This window comes from Siniperca chuatsi, linkage group LG4 (assembly GCF_020085105.1).
Source record: "Siniperca chuatsi isolate FFG_IHB_CAS linkage group LG4, ASM2008510v1, whole genome shotgun sequence".
NCBI classification, from domain to species: domain Eukaryota; kingdom Metazoa; phylum Chordata; class Actinopteri; order Centrarchiformes; family Sinipercidae; genus Siniperca; species Siniperca chuatsi.
The window spans coordinates 19,222,473-19,243,904 of NC_058045.1; the positions used below are offsets into that span (position 1 = coordinate 19,222,473).

General features: G+C 40.8%; 1 protein-coding gene across 4 annotated transcripts in view; it reads left to right on the forward strand.

Moving 5' to 3' along the window:
- Positions 1 to 2,548: 2,548 nt before the first annotated feature.
- The window catches only part of btbd11b (BTB (POZ) domain containing 11b), a 75,126-nt gene continuing 56,242 nt past the window's right edge, over positions 2,549 to 21,432 (forward strand). For 3 of the 4 annotated variants that reach the window (XM_044191948.1, XM_044191950.1, XM_044191949.1), the window contains exon 1: positions 2,549 to 3,772. In XM_044191948.1, coding sequence (XP_044047883.1) covers positions 2,920 to 3,772 — 853 coding nt within the window. In that variant the 5' untranslated portion in view covers positions 2,549 to 2,919. Of the gene's footprint in view, positions 3,789 to 21,432 lie in introns of all 4 variants that reach the window. The other variant, XM_044191951.1, reaches the window with a different exon arrangement.

Here is a 21,432-nt window from a genome sequence, read left to right on the forward strand (position 1 = left end):
GGTAATAGCTGCTCTCATAAGACAAGGCCAGCTTCACTGATTAAAGACAAACATAGAAAACATGCAGTTGCATGGAGGTTTGCAAGTGGACACTAGATGGCAGTCTTAACCAGGAATTGAAATGCCTTGGAATCCCCTTCATACCATTTTTCAAGGTATTTATTTGTTTTGGTTAGAGTAGTCACAGCTTTGGCCAGTGTTTGACTATGACATAAAGAGCAGGTTTCAGCTATACTGTCCAACATATGTTCATTCAGTATATATATACATACTATATGTATAACTATGTATATGTATATATATATATATATATATATATATATATATATATATATATATATATATATATATATGTGTGTATATATATATATATATAGTTGTAATTTAGCAGAATATGAGTTTTGCAGGTATTTGTCATAAAACATTTGGCCTGATGATGGCGCTAGAGGATCAGATAAATCCTCTGGGCACCATGCCTATCTGTACCAAACTGTATGTCAATCCATCCAGTTGTTGTTGAGATATTTCAGTCTGGACCAAAGTGGTAGACCGACCAACAGACTGTCAGACAAACATTAGCATCCTTATAGCCATGCTGATAGCATGGCTTGAAAACAGGTCGCTTGGTTTGTGCTTAGGCTCCTAATGGGTTTTAACTAGAAAAAGGCTTTTGCCACAAAATCACCGTTTTTTAATTACCTCATTCCGAGTTGTGCTCCCTCTGACATACTGCTCCTTCTAAATTAAGTTTGATTAAAGCAGTCCCTCAGCTAGAAGGGCTAATTTGCACCCAGCATAGACATGAAACTGTGATATTAAATGATCCTAGGACTATATAAGACCTTCAAGATGAGTTTTATAACCCAATTTAGCTACTTTCATCTTACAAGAATTTAATTCTTTGGTGCCCAACATCGTAATCTTTTTTCTCTCTCAAAGGATAGAGCTGTCATAGAGCAACCGGTGAGGTTCCTGAGATAACATGATTAAAATCAATCAATCTCTCTGTCCTTCTCCCTGAACCTGTAGAATGAGGACATTTCTGTAATAAAGCCAGGTCTCTCCCCTTTTCTATGGAAAGGGGAGAGACTATTTTCAAATGATAATGTAAACTTGAAAATAAAAATGTAATTCCACAATAGCATTATAATTTTCCACATGTGTATGTGTTATTTAAGTATAAATGAAAATGAAATAATCTAATTTTCATTTCCACATACTTGAATGGGCGTTCTATGACTATATTAAAATTAAAATGGAAAAGCTGTTTGACATTTAATTTTCAAAGTGGTAACACGCTGTACAGTAGACAATATTCTATTCAAATGTTAATTCAAATTTGAAAATGAAAATGAAATATAAACAATGTAACCTGATTTTCCATTTATGCAAGCAATATTTAAGTCAAAATTAAAATGAAATATTCAAAGACTTAACCTGCTGTACAGTGGACAATATTCAAATGCAATAAGCAAAACAGCGCCCCCAGTCTTTGCATTTACATTTACCATGACACCAAGCTTATTTGGGGTCAGCATGAAAATGAACATGTAATCTGTCAGTGTTCTCATCAAGGCGGGTCTTCAGTTAGTACTCACTTGCTTGAACATTTGCTGCATTTGCTCATGTGTGTAGTCCGCCTGTGGCAGAAAGGTGAGAAGGCGGCCTCACTGACTACTGGATTACTGTACAAAAACACAACTTTATAACTATAGTTACTAATTTTGTTGAAACTAGTTACTGAATGTGTTTGGTTTTTACAGGTTTTGCTTATTATTATTATGATGCTATTGTGGAATTACATTTTCATTTTCAAGTTTACATTATCATTTGAATATAGTCCTGTATACGCTTCCATACTTTTACCTGTTTTTTCCATTTAAACGATAGGATTACTCCAGAGAGACATCCAACCTGCTGTCAAATGGACATTTTACAGTTATTTGCACTGAACTGGTTTTGTCAGTATTGCAGTATGACTGCAGTTATGTTATGTTCAGTACATATAACTTAAACCAAGTACCCCACTGCTGTTGTTTGAGAATAAAGAATATCTCAACCATCTTTTAAATTGTACTTGCACGTGTGTCCATTGTGGCTTTCATTTAAGGTGGACTAGGGTTCATGCAGATTTCACAGAGCTTGGGTTTAGGGGAAAAAAACAAAATTGCTAGGTTAGGCCATGTGAATGATCCCAGCTAATGACCTTGAAAGTAATTCGGATCTTTTCAATGAGTTCTCCTCCAGAGGAACAGAGAAGGATACATTATGCATGCAATCTATTATTAATGGTCTTGAGTCATGTTACGATCAGACATGGGCACTCAGAAAATATCTGAAAGCCCGGATCCTCTGGATGACTTGTCCTCTAAACATGGTTATATAAATGCAGTTACTTCTATATTATGTGATGTATTATTTACTGTAATTTCTGTCTTTCACATTTTACTTTCACATATAACATTTGGCAGGATTTCTGTATTTATACAATTCCAAACTTTTTCTCCAAAAGTAGGCTATAGACAATAAAACAAGCATTGTGCTCAGTGTTGACATCGCCTTTTTATTAATAAGCCTTATAATGGGCTACATCAATGACGTTTATTGATCCTGTAAAGCGATCCAATTGAACTCTTTGCTACTTCATCCCGAGAGTCCATTGGCTGACAGCTGTTCTCGGTTCTCCACGGCCCCGCCTCCATCTGTCAGGCACTGCGCTGGTACAGCACTGTGTGTCTGTTGATGCACTGTAGTGAGATACTACTCTTTAACTTTATACGCCTTGGATGGACTTTTCCTAAAAGACTGAATACTGTTTGTCAGCAGAGCTTGTGCAAGGCGCGTGCGTATCCAAACTCCGCCGTCTTGAATATTTTTCTCCACTTTCCCAAGCCCTCTTTTACAGTATGAAGTGCAGTTATGGCAAGGAGTAGCAAGTCAGTAGCGAGGACCCTGGAGGATTTGACGCTAGACTCGGGTTATGGTGGAGCCGCCGACTCCTTCAGATCTTCCAGTGCGTCGCTGTGCTGCTCAGAGGCACATGGGGGGAATCACTGGCATTTAACCGACTCGATGCACAGTCGACACAACAGTCTGGACACTGTTAACACGGTCCTGGTCGAAGACGCCGAGATCCTGGAGAGCACCGGGCAGTGCGCGAAACTACCCGAGCTTGAGGATGTGCCGTGGAGCCTCGGGGAAGTGGCGAGCGCACTGATCAGGGACGAGGAGATGAGCCTGCAGACCCCCCCGCAGGACGTCCTGCTCAGGCTCTCGGTGCTGGTCAGCCGGGCCCTGGTCAGGGTAGCTAAGGAGGCGCAGCGCCTGAGTTTGCGCTACGCCAAATGCACCAAATATGAGATCCAAAGTGCCATAAAGATCGTCCTTTCGTGGACCGTCTCGATGAACTGCATCAGCGCGGCCCTCAGTGCCTTGTCCCTGTACAACATGACCACAGAGGAGGACAAGTTCAGCCGCGGTAAGTCGGTGCGCTGCGGACTCATCTTTAACGTGGGGAAGTTCTTCAGGTGGATGGTCGACAGCAGGGTTGCGGTCAGGATCCACGAGCACGCCGCGATCTACCTGGCTGCGTGCATAGAGAGTCTCTTCCGCGATGTATACGCGCGGTTGCTGCGCAGTGCGCTGCTGGAGCGGGATAACGGGATCCCCAAGTTCACTGTGGAGATCCTGGAGCAGGCCGTCAACAGTGATGCAGAGATATGGGGGGCTCTGCTGCCTTGGCAACACCTGATCTGTGGGAAGAATGCAAGTGGTGAGTTATGAATACTGTAAGTCCATGCAACAGGGTCTTTCTCCACTTCATATCCTTTCCACACATCCACACATTTTATATTCCTATGTGTAATTTGTCACTTGTAGAGTACCCCTCACAACCCACAGTAGATTTTTAGGCTACATCAGTAGGCTATAACAAAGTAAAGGCTTCTTCATTGGATTTACTTCAAACGACCATATAAACATAAAAGGTGGTACTGATCCAACCAAGTCTCACCTTGCACCTGCTCCATAAATGACACAATTATCAGCACTGCATTTATGAGGATTTATATAAAGAGGTCCCTCAGATTCACTTGCTGCCAGATCTCTGATATGAAAAGGTTACACCACAATCTCTCAATCTCTCTCTTGTTGAGGAACTGTGAACTTGAACTCAAAGACATCAGTGAATGAGCATTTCTGCAGCTGAAACAGTTCTTCCTTTTCTCAGAGTGCAAGGCAGCTGCAGAAGCTGCAGGCAGGTGATGACTGACTGAGACCAGGATGGGAGAGAGTGGTCCTCTTAAGGCCAGCTTGCCTCCTCTGTCTTATACTGTATGCTATACTGTGTGTGGCTGTTTTGTTAATGCACAAAATGATGAAGCAGGGCTTGATACCCCCAGGCTTTATGCCTCACTTTGAGAGCTTTCAGTGAAAGGGCCTCTTCCTGTTGGTTTCCTACAATGATGCCCTGCAGAGATGAGTTTTATTCTTTTCACCCAAAGAGGAAGGAGGTCTTCATTCCTGTGTACATTTGCTGATTCTGGTACACACAATACATCCCCGGTAGTTTTCACATCGGCCTTCCAAATTTTGAGAAACCGTTTTTGGTGTGTGCTTTGAAAGTAACTGTAATTGTATTCAGACTTCACTGACGCTTAAGCAGCAATACATCACAAACCACTCTAGCACATGTTTGCCCCTGTTTTGATGGATGTTGTAAAAGTGCTGCTGAGGCTCCTCTTGCAACAGGTTTACGTAATGAAAGGCCTTGGGGGACCTATGTGCTATCATGCATTATGCAGAGTGATGTGAATAAAACTGAGTTATAGAGTGAGTGAGTGAGAGAGATAGAGAGAGAGACAGACAGGCACACAGAGAGAGAAACTTAGAGAGACTCTGTGACCGTATTGATGAATCACCAACAGAAGCCTGGCATCATGAGAAGAGCACTTTATTTCACTGTAACTCTTTGTTTTAAAAAGGTACAGTGAAACCTTTTTGTTAAACATCCATGTCAGTTTGTTTACCCTTTCTATGTCTATTTGCTTACAACAGTAGGCTACATGATTGGAAGGCTTCAGCTGCACAGTTAGAATCAGACTCACATAAATGTGCATTCATTTGTAGTGATGACAACATAGTACAGTATTATATTATTATATGTCTTGACACATAGGGTTAGGGTAGTGCATTGGGCGGTGAATAGGATGAGACACAAGAAGAACGTCTGGAGCATGTGGAATATTGTTGTAATTGTTGTGGTTCAGTTCAGGAGGTGGACCCAAATGCAGACAATACACACAGAGATGGTGGAATGAACGAAAGATGACTGTTACTTAATACAGACGAACACAAAAACAACTGAGGGTGGCTGAGAAGTGCAGGAAAAAGTCCAGCAAGAGTAACAGAAGTCTAAACAAAGAATAATCCAAAAGGAGTCCAGGGAGCAGGGAGAATCACAGACACACTAGGGAACGAACGCAGCACACATGGTGGACCGACAATCTGACCCAGAACAACGGAAGACACTCATTGAAATACACACAGTGAGGGGAGACAACGAGACACAGGTGAAACTGATCAAGACACAGGTGAAAATAATCAAAGCAATCAAAGACAGGAAGCAAAACTAAAAGACACATGAGGGAAGGAGACTATTTCAAAATATAATAGGTAATGAACATAAACCCAAAACTATGACAGTAATGCCCAAGGCTAGAAAAGTAGCATAGTGCATGAAGTCCATGGTGTTGTTCAGTATTGTGTAGTTCATTAGATGGTAATTACTGGGATAAAATTAACTTGAAAACTGCTAAAATCTAGATTTTTATAATAACAATGCATCAAATGACCATGTGTGATGTGAAGAGAGCTTTATAGTGTCATTTTACTCATTGTTTTGGTTTTCCGCAACTTTATTGCTTTGGTTCACTCTCACTGCTCTCTGACTGTACACAGTACCGAATGCTTAGTGACTAGCTAAGCATTTAGCAGCTAAAGAGATAAATTTAATTGGTGGAGACCAAAACAGAGCTAAAAGGAGAGGGACTATTGAACTTTCATTCACCAGGTGGCCAGAAACACGACTCCAAATGAATGTTGCTCCATATCTGCTGGATGTGTAAATAGGCAACTTTATGCTAATACATTAGCCATATCAACTTAAAAGGTAATAATATGGCACTGTTGTGTTCAAAGCTTGTTTCTGCTGCCCTCAAGTAGTCTCAGGATGTTCAACAGAATAATACAGTATTTTGGCAGACTTTAAGAGGCACAGTGATAAATCTACTTATTAGTTTGTTTGGAGGTACACATGTGTATGTGTGTTGTGCTGTGTCTGATATTTTTTCCCCACCAACATTGCCAGCTCTGGAGTTTGCCATATCAACTTAAAGGGTGAAAGTATGTCAGCGATGTGTTCAGAACTTGTTTCTGCTGCCCCCAATTGGCCAAAAAGTCAATTATTGCAGATTTAAGACCAATAGGTTTACAGACAGCAGAGGGGAGCGTCTGTTGGGGCATCAGAGAATGACTAGCTGAGTTAATATAGGAAATTCCATATTGTGGAAGATTTCCTCCACCACATTTCTTATTGTGACACTGCAGGACATCTAAACTTCAAGATACCCTCTATCTGCAGTGACAGATAAGGCTGCGACACAGCTGCATCATTTGTTGTCTTCCCAGTAAAACCAAACAGCCAGTCAATCCGAGGGTGGGTTGACCTTAACCGAGTCACTGCCTGCCAAATTGAACTTCTGTATCGCTCCATCCATTCTCTCCGTCTCTCTCTGCCAAGTGGGAGTAATTGAGGTGATTCTTCCATATTATGCTAACGCTGGTGACCAAGCTTTGTCAGGAGGCCTTTATGAATATCTTTATTGCATCTCTTGCACCAAAGCTGATTTTCTTTTTGGTGCTGTCACAAATTCAATAAGGTAGTTATTTCATTGGGTGTTTGCCTTTCTGAACTTTTTAGCTTCTATCGGTTACCTTAGTAATGAGCTTTTGGAGGACCTTTTCTCTTCCGCAGAAGGTTAAAGCAATAGTTTGACATTTTGGGAAATGCTCGAGTTAGATTGATACCACTCTCTGTACCATATCTATATGGTAATTATATAGCTACAGCCAGTTGCCAGTTAGCTTAGCTTTGCATAAAGTTATACTTAAAGTTACATAAGTTATAGTATACTGTATGTTATATATTGCTATGCATGGATTTATTTCTTTGTAGTTCATCAATTTATACAAACAATGGGAGAAAGCTTGTTCTTGGTTGTTTCATGAATTGATAGCTTCAGGCCTCAACACAGGATCCATAATTACCCTATGCTATGATGTCTGTTCTCACATACTACACCTCACAGTTCTGCATTGGCACATCTAGCATGTGGCGGGCCTCCCACACACAAGCCCAACACACACATACTCACTCCCCGACATACGCATACATCAAGATGTCAATTGCTCTTCTCACCATGTCTGACTCCCTTTGGGTTTCCCTTCTTCGGCTGTGGTATCCTGTCTGAACAGTAAACGACTCTATATGGTGGGATATTTCTTATGGCTCCCACTAGACCCAGGAACACAGTGCTTCTTTGATTTCCTTAACGACGTGTGCATGTCACAGAAAATGTCTAATGGAACATGATATCCAGTGCTCAGGCATATGCACCACCCTGAGGACGAGTTTTTAATCACACTTTAGGTGTGAGATGACTTTCAAGTCTGGCCAGAGCTGGTTTGGTTGAAAGATTTAAAGGAAAATTTCACCCTAAAGCCATTTTAAACAAATGTAGGTAATGTACCTTGCACTTCCAAGCCCATTTTGTTTCATGGTGATGTTTTTTTTTTTTATTCATATGGACTGGTGGCCAAACATGCATGACTTGATGTTGAAATATTTCCAGTGCAGCAACAGTTAACAGAACATTTTTTAGCAAACTAAAACATCAAGAGTATACTTTCTTGACGTACAAAGCAGACCATTTCTGGAACTCTACAAGGTAGCCTTAAACTGGTGGGTAAATATGACATATTTAAAGCTGCTATAATCAATATTTTTACATTGGTGAATTGTCTATGTGTAATGTGAAAGGGGTTCTCTCATAGTGACAAACCCACAGAGAATTATCACCCAGCTCTGTAGTTCCCCTCAGCTCTACGGAGCATTTAAGCTTCTTTTAGCTCATTGTTTTGGTTTTCTGGCCCGCAAATTTACTGTTTTGGTTCACTCTCACTGCTCTCATGAGCATCAATTCAAACCGCAGAAAGCTATTTTTAGAAATAAAGCTCTGAAAAGAGCAGACAGACAAGTTTGCGACTAGCTAGTGAACATACAGTAGCATTTAGCAGCTAAAGAGCCAGATATTTCCCTCTGGAGGTGGTGGAGGCCAAAATAGAGCAATAAGGAGAGTGAATATTGTACTTATATTCATCTGGTTGCATGACTCCAAATAAATGCTAATGTTGCTCAGTGTCTGCAGGATAGGTGAAAAGGCAACTGTTGCAATGATAATATTTCAGTGTTGTTTACAACTGGATCAACTGCCCCTAAGCAGCCAAATAAATCAATCAATTTACCCAGGTTAAAAAAAGCACGCAAAAAGATCATTTTTAACAAAAAAAAAACCCCATTTGTAACCTGTAAATGTACTGCACTTTTACTGTATATAGAATCTGGTCTAATATTTTTTTTAGTTGTGGGGACCTGTGGTGGAAACTGGCAAAAGCTATAATTGATGTGGTACATATTTGCTATGTTTGGTCAATGTGCCTGCACCTGTCCCTCATCCAAAGACATGGTGAAAGAAAACGTTAATGTGTTTCTAGTGTCAATCCTGCAGAATCAACAAGCAAGGGTTTCTTTGTAGACTTACCATTTCACATTGACATTCAACAATCATACAGAGGGCAATCCATCATAGAGCAGTCAAAGATTCTTCTCCACCAATGGCAGCCTCAATTGAAATTCAATTCAGCCACAACTTGCATCTTTGTGGATCTGTTGCCAGTAGCATATGAAATATAACCCTGTTGCGGGTAATTTGAGGTAATTTGAACAACTGGGCATGCTGCTCTGTGGCATTGTTCTCTCTTCACTCTTACTTTTTCTTGCCTGGAAAACCTTCTTTGCTATCACTATCAGTGCTCTGGGAAATGTGGAAAATCAACAACTCAACAGATTGAGCAAATTTGGGGAAAGTGGGTACAAAAATTGTAAATTACAGCAATGTAGCACATCCCCTGGAAACCACTGAATTATTACAGTGTGAAGTGTGTAACCGAGGTGGGACTTTCCTTTTAGAGCCTTATGTTGTGATCTGGATGACCCTACACTTAGCATTTAACACTTAACACTAAATTTCCCAGATGCAGACATCATGCGTGAAAACCAGAACAAATGGGGAACTTGTTGAGAGTATGATGTGTGTGCTGTTAGAACAGTGACACTTTACTGTTCTTCTGCAGGGTAGCGTTGTGCAGTTTTAGTAGCGCTTCACGGGGGTGAGGGAGTGCAGGTCCCATTCCATTCACAGGTCTTTTGTTCCTTATCCAATAGTAGGCGTTGCAGTGTGAGGTCGGTGCCTGGTGCACACATGCTGTGGGGAAGGCAGGCAGACAGGAATGACTGCGGTCTGCAGTGGTACCACTCTGTACCGATGGAGACCAGTCCCCATTATGTCTGGGAGTGATGCTGGGGAAACCCTTACACAACAGCATACCCTTGGGCATGTAAGGCAGCAACATACACAGACAGAATCATACACACAGAGAGGGGCACACTCACAGAGTCACACAGGGCCCAGGAGCGGATCTGGTATTAATTGCGAGTTTGGGAGGGCAATGAGGAATGCTGATGTTACATGGAGTCTGGGACGGCGAGGGAGAGCTCCAGCTAAGTTTACTTCAGTTGATTAAGAGGAGACAGGTGATAGAATACAGTTAATTCTGCACTCAGCTGGCAGCGCTTAAGATGGATCGGGTGTCTTTTTTTCCTTCTGTAACAATCCTTTTTTCTCATGCACCTCAGAGGATTGTATAAAAATGTTCAGGTGCACAATGTTGCTCATTGCTGTGTGTGTTGATACATGCAGCTGGTGGACTGGCATTAAGTTTAGTATCAGTCAGCCACTATGTGAATGTGACTACAGCCATTGTATACAATAAACAGACAAAAAAAAGTATAGTTTAGTATCCTTGTTCAGGATCTCTTCAGTGGTTATTCAATGCAGACATCCTGTTTTTAACTTTTAAAGAAAAAGAACCGAATATTGCAATCTGGGCCAATTTAATCAATATTTATGAATATTTCTTCAAGGCTAAAAACCACAGCACCATTCTGTTATGTCATTTGAGAAACCGTTGCTGGAGCTGCTGCAGCTAGGACTAATTTTGTAGATTTTTCAAATTTTCATGCGTGACCTTTTACGCCGATATGAGATTTACTCCATTATAGCCCCGACGATGTCAACCCAGAAAATGTGCACTTTTTGCTTTACTCTGCATAATGTGTTTAGCTTCGTATTTACTGTCAGTATTTTTATCTCTGGGTGACATTATCGAGGGAGCTCTAGCTGCTTTATTCCTGTCTTTGGGAGAGACTTGTTTCCCTCTGGACTAAATCTTCTGGGATGATTGTGAAGTTCCCAATGCACAGGTAGCAAATTCACCTTTACCTTTTCCCAGTATTCTATATTAGCTCTTCGTTAGGTAGACAATTTGGAATATACCAATGCTAGACCAGAATAGTTTAACAATTACTCTGCACTATGAAGCCAAATCCAGTGAAGCCGTGGCTAAGAATGAATTGTTCATGATGTCGACTTTGGAAGAAAAGCAGAGGGAGAGATAGAGGCACAGATGGCAAGGATCAAAACAGGAAAATCCATAAGAGAAGCTGTGGGTGACAGATGAGACCCAGACAAGCAATGCCTATTTCTTACTATAGCAGGAAGAAGACTCTGAGCAAACAAGTACCAGCAAGTGGATTAGTTAGGTGAAGCATCAGTATGTATCACACTGTTTTTCTGCAGCTCTGCATTCCTATTGTTATATGGAGGGAAATTATCATGTTTAAATAACAGCCAGTCTGGCTGGAAATTATGAAGAAGATACTGGTAAACAAGCTTTTTGACTTGTCTTCCCTCTTTGATGTGAGCTGAGCAAAATTCAGAAACTGTCTTGTTACGATTAGAAAAGTGATATGTCTGATAGAGAAAGCTGCATGTCAGGACACGTCAAGATACTTCTGGATTCACAGTTGGTGAACTGTGGACCAAATTCGTCCACAGTCTGTTGGGAACAGAACAGGTTTTCAGCAAATACACGCTGCTGTCTCATACCGTGACCAGCACCAGTCACAGGCAACACTATGCTAATCCAGTGACTCGTACATCATCTCACCTGTTGTTGTTTAATCACAGTAACACAAAGATGACAGTCAGAGGACCTGCCAGCAGCTACATCGCTGATAAGTTCATTACTTGTTAGAAAACCATCTGCAGTGACAGTTAGCCTTCTCTGGCTGTGTGTGGTAATCCTCAGCGGATAATACTCATATCAGGGCATCATTTCCCCAAATCAACCAGCAGTCCAGCGCCACACAAAGCGAGTCAGTCAGTCAGTGAATCAGTGTGAAGAGAAGCTCTTATCTGCCCAGAGCACCAGTTGAGACCTATTTGAGAACAGCTTAGATGAGTTCTTTGGGATGGATGGAGACAGTCATTGGAGAGCTCCCTCTTTTCCTACTTTTTGTCTATCTCGCTTCAGCTTCAGTAGCTCACACAATGTGGACCACTGATTGTCAGAACTGAAAATGATATTAAGTGGATTCAGTTAAAGGAATAGTTTTGGGAAATATGCTTTTTCTTGATACCACTCTCACGTCTGTATGTTAAATACAAAGATACAGCCAAGAGACAGTTAGCTTAGCTTAGCATAAAGACTGGAAACAGGAGGAAACAGCTAGCTTGGCTCTGTCCAAAGGTAATAAAATCCACCTAGCAGCACCTTTAAAGCTCACTAATTACCATGTTATATCTCGTTTGTTTAATAAAAAAAAAATTTAAGGTTTTGTGTGGGACTGTTTCTTGGCTGGACGAAGTTTCTTTCTGGATACTTCTGTCACTGCGAGGTTGCCAAGCAACCAGAAGAGAATCCAGGAAATAAAAAGATATACCATATGACAATTAGTGAGCTTTTTGGTGCTGGTAGGTGGATTTTGCTATCTTTGGACAGAGCCAGGCTAGCTGTTTCCCCCTCTTTCCAGTCTTCATGCTAAGCTAAGCTAACCATAGCCTTATATTTAACAAACAGAAAGACATGCGGGTGGTATTGATTTTCTCATCTTAGTCTCGACAAGAAAGAGAATAAGTGCATTTCCCAAGATGTCAAACTTTTCCTTTAAAGATCATTAATCATATTTTGTCCCTGAAGAAGATTACTCAAGAAAATTTGCTCCCATATACTCTCTGAGCTGCCAATGGTCAACTCTCCTGCAGTTTTCGCTAATCCATGGCTATAGTGCAGTACGCCGTGGGGGTGCGAACATGTCTGGGATTTCTGAGGTGATCATGGGGAGCTGAACTTCTATTATTTCAGTCTTCCATAAACCACTTTATGCGTGTTTCCTCTGCACATGACGAATACAGAGCCATCAGCTGTATAAACACAGAGCAGATATAGTTCATGTGAGAGAAATAAACACACTCTGCTTCTGACATGCCAGCATTTCCATGGAATAAACATATACTTTCACTGGAGGACATAATTATCCTTGGAAATATACACTGGTTTGTGCTGATCACTGCTGCCGTCTGTTGTGTCATTAGTGAATCTTTTACAAGCTGCTTGGAGGTTTGGAGTCAAAAGGAAGTGTGGATCCTTAAATTCTGAGATAAGTTTTAAAAAAAAAAAACCTGCTAAACATTATTACATCCTCTGAATATACCCACTTCCTCTCAGTCAGCCTCATCTACAGTACTTGTAAATCATTAGCTGGTTTCCCACATTTGCCAGAATGCCTTTCAGCAATCCCCAGGGTGTGCCTGAACTTGTATTTACTTGCAGGTGAGTAGTGAAGGTCATAGTGACAATGACACCAAGAGAGCAAGTTTTTCTAGTTGAGAAAAACTCGAGAGTTGCACCTCTTCCTCAGAACTCGTCTTGTGGCTGCATTGCATTCTAGTCTGTTGAGGGATCTGTAGGTAAAGTATATACAATAACCGGAGCTTTAGAAATACTGAGGTCAGTATAAGTACTGAGGGTCCAGATTTCTCCACGCACATGAAAGTCAATGAAAAGTGAAAACAAACACACAAATTATAAGTAAACTTAGCTAGTTTTCTGTAGGAAATAGTGTCAATTTAACTCACATTTAGCATTTAGTAAGATTACAATAGTATTAAAACTATGTAGAACAAAATTCAGAGGACATCAACTCAGTGTCACCTCACAATGGATTTCTCCCTGTTTTTTTTGAGACAATACATGCAAAATTCACAGTATATTCAGTCACAGAAAGATTTGCTGTGTTTCAGGTTGGAATTGTCATTTTAATGGTTGTCTTTAAAGTATGTAGGTTTGCTTGTGAACAATGAAACGACATGAAAAAAGGCACACACTGGGGCTTAGTAGCATTCTAGGAGGCGTTGAATCTGCTGATGCGCTACTGATTCTTTTCCAATGGACCGGTATTACATTACCTCCCATGAGAGCTTAGAGCACTGACCTTCAGAGTATGTGTGTGTCATTGCATATATACTGTATGCATGTTTGAGTCAAGTGAATATGCCATTCCTCTTTCTATTTTCCAGTGTGCAGTTGCCTTAATCAGAGTTTATGACCTGAAAAATTTGGCCAGATTATTTTAATAAGACTAATCAAGATGTGAATAACTGGATGTCTTCTATTTGTCTCTCTTCACTTGCTCTCTGTCTTTGCCCCTCTGTCTCATTTCTGCTGCTCTTTTCTCATTCTCTCTGTCTTGCGTCTTAATTTTCTCTTCTCTGTTTCAGTCCAGCTTTCTTATTCTGTTCAGATATAATGAGTTCACATTCTGCCACCGCTTTGATGTAGAGTTAATGCTGAGTTGAGGTAACCTTGTCCTGTCCTACATGTCTGGCAGCGCTCTAATAGTTCTGTCAATCCAGACATGGAAGGCCCCGCTGGGGACCCTCGGCCGAGCGCACGTTGTAAACAGACACATGTGTCTGAACCGTGACAGATCTCCTCCAGATCGAACTACAATCTGTAACTGTAGTTTGTACTGCAGAGTGGGCGGGGCAGTATGTGGATGATGTGAGAGAAAGTCAATGAGAAATGTGCCAGAGAACAAGACTTTCTTGAGTATCAATCAACATTTTTATATTAGATCTACATATCCAGTGCCATCCAGGTTTTCTCAAACTCTGTACTTCAACAGCTGAACATTGGACGTCTTCTCAATCCTTCACTCAAACTGAGTGAGTTTGCTCAACCCCCAGCTGAACTAGCGGCATATGGTACAGATTACCACAGGAGAAGGTGTATGTCTATTTTGTTCATGACATTTTTCATTAATAACATATGCTTGTTCCTGCTTTACTCCACTTTCATTCGTAAAGTGGATGAGAGACGGATGACAGAATAACAACCACACTGTGAAAAGACAGATGCAAGCAGCGACTGTAATTTCTGCCCTTCACTTTATTAGAAAAACACTCAGATATCTCACTGTATATTTTGTTACGGCAGCCAAAGCAGTGTATAGTACCTTAAACCCAGAAGATAAATATTTTCTTGCAGTAATATTGTATTCATCATTCCTCTAACATTCCTGTAGGTAAATTATCTTTATTTGGCACATATGCTCTGCTAAACCCCACATACTTGTTAGGCTTTAAGTCTTCAAGGGAGATCATTAACTAATGACACACTTATGTAATGATTATAGATGAAGTAGATCTTTCCAAAACATTTCTGACAACGGGATTTAGAGAAAGGCAGTGAAAAAAAGAAAAATGTTTGCCTACTGGTGGTGCCATAGTTGCAGTTCCAGTTTATCTTTACCTAATTCTTAACTATATAGAATAATTCAATATATGGCAATTTGAGATGACCCCGTATTGTTCTACCAGCACGTGTGCAACGATGCACAATCACAGTTTAAACTAAACATATTTCAGTGGGTCACAGGCAGTGTACAGCAGCAACGCATTACTTGGTAGGCCTAACTCGTTACAGTAATCATTGTGATTATTTTTTTCAGTAACGAGTGATGTGAAACAACGTGAAATTCAGTAATTATGTTACAGTTACTAATCCCAGTAAGACTGTTACTTGGATATATTGCGTGGTTGACATGTTTGCTGTCTTACTGGGAGTTTGATAGAAGGTTAATATCAGTTCGGTCTCTGCATTCAATGAAGAGACTTGTCAGGTACATGTTATTTTGGTTCAGGAGCTGAGGTGTGGGATCGAGGCAGTTAGCCTCTGTACCACGAGAGGAGTAATACGCTGTCTTATGTGCTTGAGTCGGAGTTGGAGGGTGCACGAACACTAGATTCACTGTGAGGACAGAACTTCTGAAGTGTTACTGCATGCAGTCGCTAGTGCTAACGTTAAGCTAGCTGTTGGTCAGTAAATACCTCCAAAACGTGGGCTGACTGCTTGTTAAATCACAATTTATCATTTTCTATGTCTGTATCTGTTAAAAACAGAGGATGCTAAGTGTGGGTGTGGAGGTTTGAGTTGTTTAAAATCTAATTATCTATCTTATTACTTTAGCTGTTGAGTAATTTCAAAGAGTAAAATGTTACGAGTTAACAAGTAGCTTTCCCAATAGGCTGGGAAAAAGGTTCAGAGGGTGGTAGTTGTTGGTAGCAGTAATGAGTTGTCAAAGGTAGCAATCACCAATAAACACAGACAATTAACTGATGTAAAAACAAGACTCTATTCGACTGTATTCGGAACCCCCTACTACATAATACTGACGAACGCAGTATGCACTATGTAAATGCTGCTTACTGCTTTTCATAGTATGCAGTATGAAACTGTCAAATCGATTTATTTTGCAGTTGGGCCAGGCTTAGCCGGTTTCCGGTTTTGGAAAGCAGAAGTAAACAATAGGAGGAATATAAATGTAAGTACTACTAATAACTTTTTTTTCAAATTTAATCTTGTGTAAGGAGAACAATTCACAATTGTGACTAGGCTACAGCCTATCTGTAATAAACGTATAGCCACATTTGTTCTACTACCCATAACAAAGCCATAACGTTTAAGTTAAGCCTGCTAAGCTAACGTTTGATATCACAAAGACAGCAACGTAAACCTTAGCAAACTGTCAATAAGAAAACAAAACAACATACATAACTTAAATTTAACGTTGAGTCATATTTTTTATTAGGGACAGAGCAGTTTTATTCCTCCTTGTCCACCACTGACGCGGGGTGTTGCTGTCCACCATTTCAACAATGACCGGTTGTTGTTCCAGCACTTTGCATTGTGGGACACAGTACGTGAGGTAGACTGGTCCGATGCATACTGGAGTTTTTTTCTGAATCAGTACGACATCCGGGTATTTTTGACATACTGCATACTACATGCTACATTTTGGCCATGTCAGTACGTACTGCTAGTAGGCTATAGTAGCCAGTTTCGAATAAATCCTACAGTGATGCTAGCAGCTCTGAGAGACTGTACTTAGGCACAATGCGGTGCTTTGAACTAAATGCTAACCTCAGCGTCCTAACATGATCATATTGACAATACTAACATGTTAATGTTTAGCAAGTATAATGTTTATTCCATGTTCACCATCTTAGTGTAGCATGTTAGCATGTTAACATTAGCTAATTAGCACTAAACACAAAGTACAGCTGAGGCTGATGTAGCCTTTTAGACAAATTCAAATTTTGACCTGATGGTGGCGCTAGTTGAAAGGTCAGGGGATCAGCAAAGTCATTAGTATACATCCTCTGCGCACCATGGATATCTGTACCAAATTTTGTGCCAATCCATGTAGTAGATGTCAAGAAATTTGACATGATATGTCACAACTTTGACCTGCTGGTGGCGCTAGAGGAAAAGGCAGGGGATCACCAAATTCAGTAGGATTCATACTCTGGAGACCATGGCTGTCTGTACAACATTTCATGGAAATTGATCTAATAGTTATTTCAAACTGGACTATTTTGAGATGTTTCAAACTGGACCAACGTGGTGGCCCAAACGACCAACAGACAGACATTGCAATCCCTAGAGCCATGCTGCTAGCCTGGCTAAAAATGCATGTTTCAAAACATTAGAAGGTTTATGAAACGCATTCAGCATGTGTTCAGGCCTGATACACACAATGCATTTTAGTGAGAAACATTGAAAGTTAAAAGCTATGTTTACAGTGAATTCTCCACAGTGAGTGTTTTTAATAACCAAAGCTAATTTCTGGGCAACACCCACACCATTGCCAGAGTGATTAAAGGCCACTATAAATGACTCAGCCTTGTCATTACGCTCTGACTATTCTTTTATTTCAGTCACTGTCTCTCTTTGGACAGACAGAAGTTCAGAGCACCCTCTGACTCACAGGATAGCGAGGAGTTGAGAGGATGACACACTGCTGGTGAGACAGGTGTGTCTGTCAGTTTTATACCTGGCATGATGTTGCATCAGTTCGGCCACACGGTCTCACTCACAGCTGGAAGTCTGTTTTGTAAAGGACAGGAAGAGCACTTGAAGGATGAGTTACAGCGTGCTGGGAGGAAGGGCTGTTCACTTTCAAATAATCTCCAAACCCGCTAAAAAATACATGAAGCACAGAATTCTCATGAATTCTATGCATTTCATGAATATTTGTTTATTCAAGCAAATGGAATTTAATCATTTTTGTTTAGTTTTTCCCAAGAAAAGGAATAATAACTTTCTTGGTCATGTCATTTGGTATCTGTAGGCTCCTGCTTGTTCCTGGGAAAGATCCTGAGTTCTTACCCCCTGCTGGAGGAGGAAATCTATGATCTAAGAGACCAAATACTGTGTGGTTAATGGCTGAACCTGATTTAAAAGATCAGACTTTTATCTCTGGGGTGGAAGGAGATTCATTCACCAGTTGCACCACTGGTTTTATCCTCTTGTCCCAGTGTCCTATTATAATCATTAACCTTCCTTACCTAAAGCGCAAGGAACCTGAGAGTGGTGAAATGAAGCACATCGACATACAAAGTCCCACCTCTGAAAATGTGAAATTCAGGATATAAATTATTGATGGTCTCCAGGCAACGATGACTGATTGGAAAACCAATTTCTGCTATTGTAACCTTTTGCACACCTGCAGAACTTACATAGTGAATTAAATGATAAATTCAACCTCTGCTGCACGCCCACAGAGACCCACAGCTTATTTTGTGTTCGAGCATGTGCTGTGTGGAATCACACAGAGTTATAGAGAGAGAGAGGCAGAGAGGAGAGAAGCAGATGGAATGCAGGATATGAAAACAAGGTGAACAACATTGGGACTGAGAGCTTGAAAACAAGAGACTGCACATTTTGTTTCCATGTTCATGGGGGTGTTTGTGTGTGTGTGTGTGTGTGTGTGAGACTGATGAGAGAGGGCTCAGCCGAGATCTGAAGTGAACTATTAGGGTCGCCTCTGCTGGCAGGGGAAGATGCATCCATCCCATTTGTTCTATTTGCTTGCCTGTCAGTGGCTTGAACCAAGTAGGCTAAGCGGCACCAAAAAGCAGCGCTGCCACAGTGACTGTACGGTTCAGCACTTGAAAAGATGGATGACAACAGCTCAGAGAGGGAGGCAGGAGATGCAGCCGTACACTGAGAACCACTGATGGGGGGTGGGGGCAGGAGGTTTAGTCAAAAGAAGACAGCTGGAAATACCAGTCTGCTTCTGGCTGTGATAAGAACCGTACAATGTTGAGATTTTTAGCTTTGTAATCACATGTTGATAATGCAAGAGCGTTAGGGCCCTCCAATGCTGCAAAGTAAATATGTACATTTACTCAAGGACTGTACTTAAGTGCAATGTTGAGGTACTTGTACTTTACTTGACTATTTCTACTTTATGCTACTTTATACTTCTACTACACGATATTTGAGAGCAAATATTGTACTTTTTATTGCACATTTTTTCCTCTACATTGATTTGACAGCTACAGTCACTAATTACTTTACAGATAAAGCATTTTCATATAAAACTTATCATCTTATAAGATATAATGCATTGTTACAGATTAAAATACCCAACACTATAAAGTAGTTAAAGTTTGTTTCAGCTCCAACATTAAAATGCTACTTACATGTTAATGCATCAATAGCAATAATTCAATAATATTATGTATTATTGATATTATTAATGAATGTTATTGATAATATGAACATCTGAAAGGGACCATTCTGCATAATGAGTACTTTTACTTTCGATAGTGTAAGTATATTTTACTGCTAATACTTCTCTACTTTTACTAAAAATTTGAATGCAGGACTTAATGTAGTATTTTTAAATTGAGGTATTGCTACTTTTACTTAAGTACAGGATTAGCGTACTTCTTCCACCACTGCCTTCTACACATGACCAGCAGTATGAGCTGTGCTCACCGCCAGCTGGGGTCGAGGAAAAAGTAGGAAAAGTATAGCGGAAGTTTACATCACAAACAAGTTTCAGGTAGCAGGAAAGAGCCAGGAAACTTGACAAACAAAACAACAAGCCTGAAATGTGTGAATTATGTATTTCAGTTCAATTCAAAGGAAGGCAATTATCCTCCTTCAGAGAAGAAGACTGGTAAGAATGCAACGACCAAGAAGGGTTTGGTTTGTGCTCAAACTTCAGTAAGTTTCACATTTGACTTTATTTGTTGGTGATCTTTCAATGATAGCTGCAGGTGTCGTTACCTGAAGGCGACGTGTGATGGAACGAAACCACATCTTCCCACTTTGATATACCCAGATCTTGGTAGGAGGACCATAGCATGGCAGAATGTCAGGAGTTAGACGGGGTTACCAGGTGGCAGATAGAAAAGAATAACTTTTCCTGTAGCGCGCCAACATGCACTACCCGTAGCATAGGTTGCTCATCAACCTACACTACACTTTGCCTCTGCACTGTGCTCTGGGAAGCGCCTTGTGGTTAGCACAGCTCCTGCTGATCATATAATGACAAAAATGATATAAACTTAACGACCTTCCCAAAACTTTTTCTTAATTTTCTTTGAGCACCAGTGTTGTCACGCCTTTTTTATCCTGACTGATGATGCCTTCTGACTGCAGCTCTCTGCCAGCTGATGTTTTAAGGCAGATTCCTCTGTAAAAACGGGTTGGAGGAGCGTTGAGATAGAGACCATGCCCTTTGCCCTCTCCCACCACTTCTGGCTGTTTGATAAAAATTGCAGAGGCAGAGAGAGGGCTCCTCAGGGCAGACGAGTGATGTTTGTTGACCCAAGTGTTACCCCCTGTGGGGGCAAAAAGATTATCACATAGACATCACAGTGTCTGTTTCAGCCGCTGCAGCTGAGGGGGTTGTTGAGTAACAGAGGGAGCCTCAGGAAATGACTAAATCCTTACAGACAAAGATTCGACATTTCATCCAGAGCATCAGAGACACTGCACTCTGCTCTTCCTCCTTATTTGTCGCTCTTTGCTTCACCCATCATCCAAAGTGCAGACAATACAAATTATAGCATTGATTTTCAGACTGATTTCAGCTTTAATGGATGAAATGATTCAGCCTGATAAAATTCTGACTGCATTCCTCATGTCACCTCTGGAAAGGTAAACAGTTAGAACCTAGAGAAAGAGAGTGACACTGTATATTTAATGATAGACACTATATATTTAAATACTTAAAATACATGTCATCTATCCTCTGTTGGGAGGTGAAATGTCTTTCTATCTGTTATGCTGTTTGCTGCACCGAGGCTGGCTAATCCCTGCCTCACAATGACTGACATGGGTGATAGCACAGCACGTTGTCCTCAAGAAACACAATCTCACTGCTGCTCTAATGCCATAGTGTATACTTGGACCAGCCAAGGAGACAGGGTGTTTGAGGATGCTGCAGGATTTGATTTTCTCCATGGACAAGGATTACTACTCGAGATTCAAAACAGATATAAATCATTTGCATATTCATTCTGGCGGGATGAGAGCTGACCTGCCCCATCCAATCTCTTTCCATGAAAAGGCATATTGGATTTCTGATTTGAGGGATAACAGAATTTCTTGAACCCACATTCTTATTTAGGGCAGACATTGTGAAGGTTAAGAGTGAATGTGTGGAGACTGATGCTTGACAGCGAGGGTAATTTTATGTATAATCGAAGTTGGGGAACCATGAGCTGGGAAATTTGTGCATGGAGATTTGAAATGTCCCCTCTTTGTGATACAGACTCAAGCAAATAAATCATGTCCGACTTATCACACGAGGCATGCCTCTCAAGGCCTGAT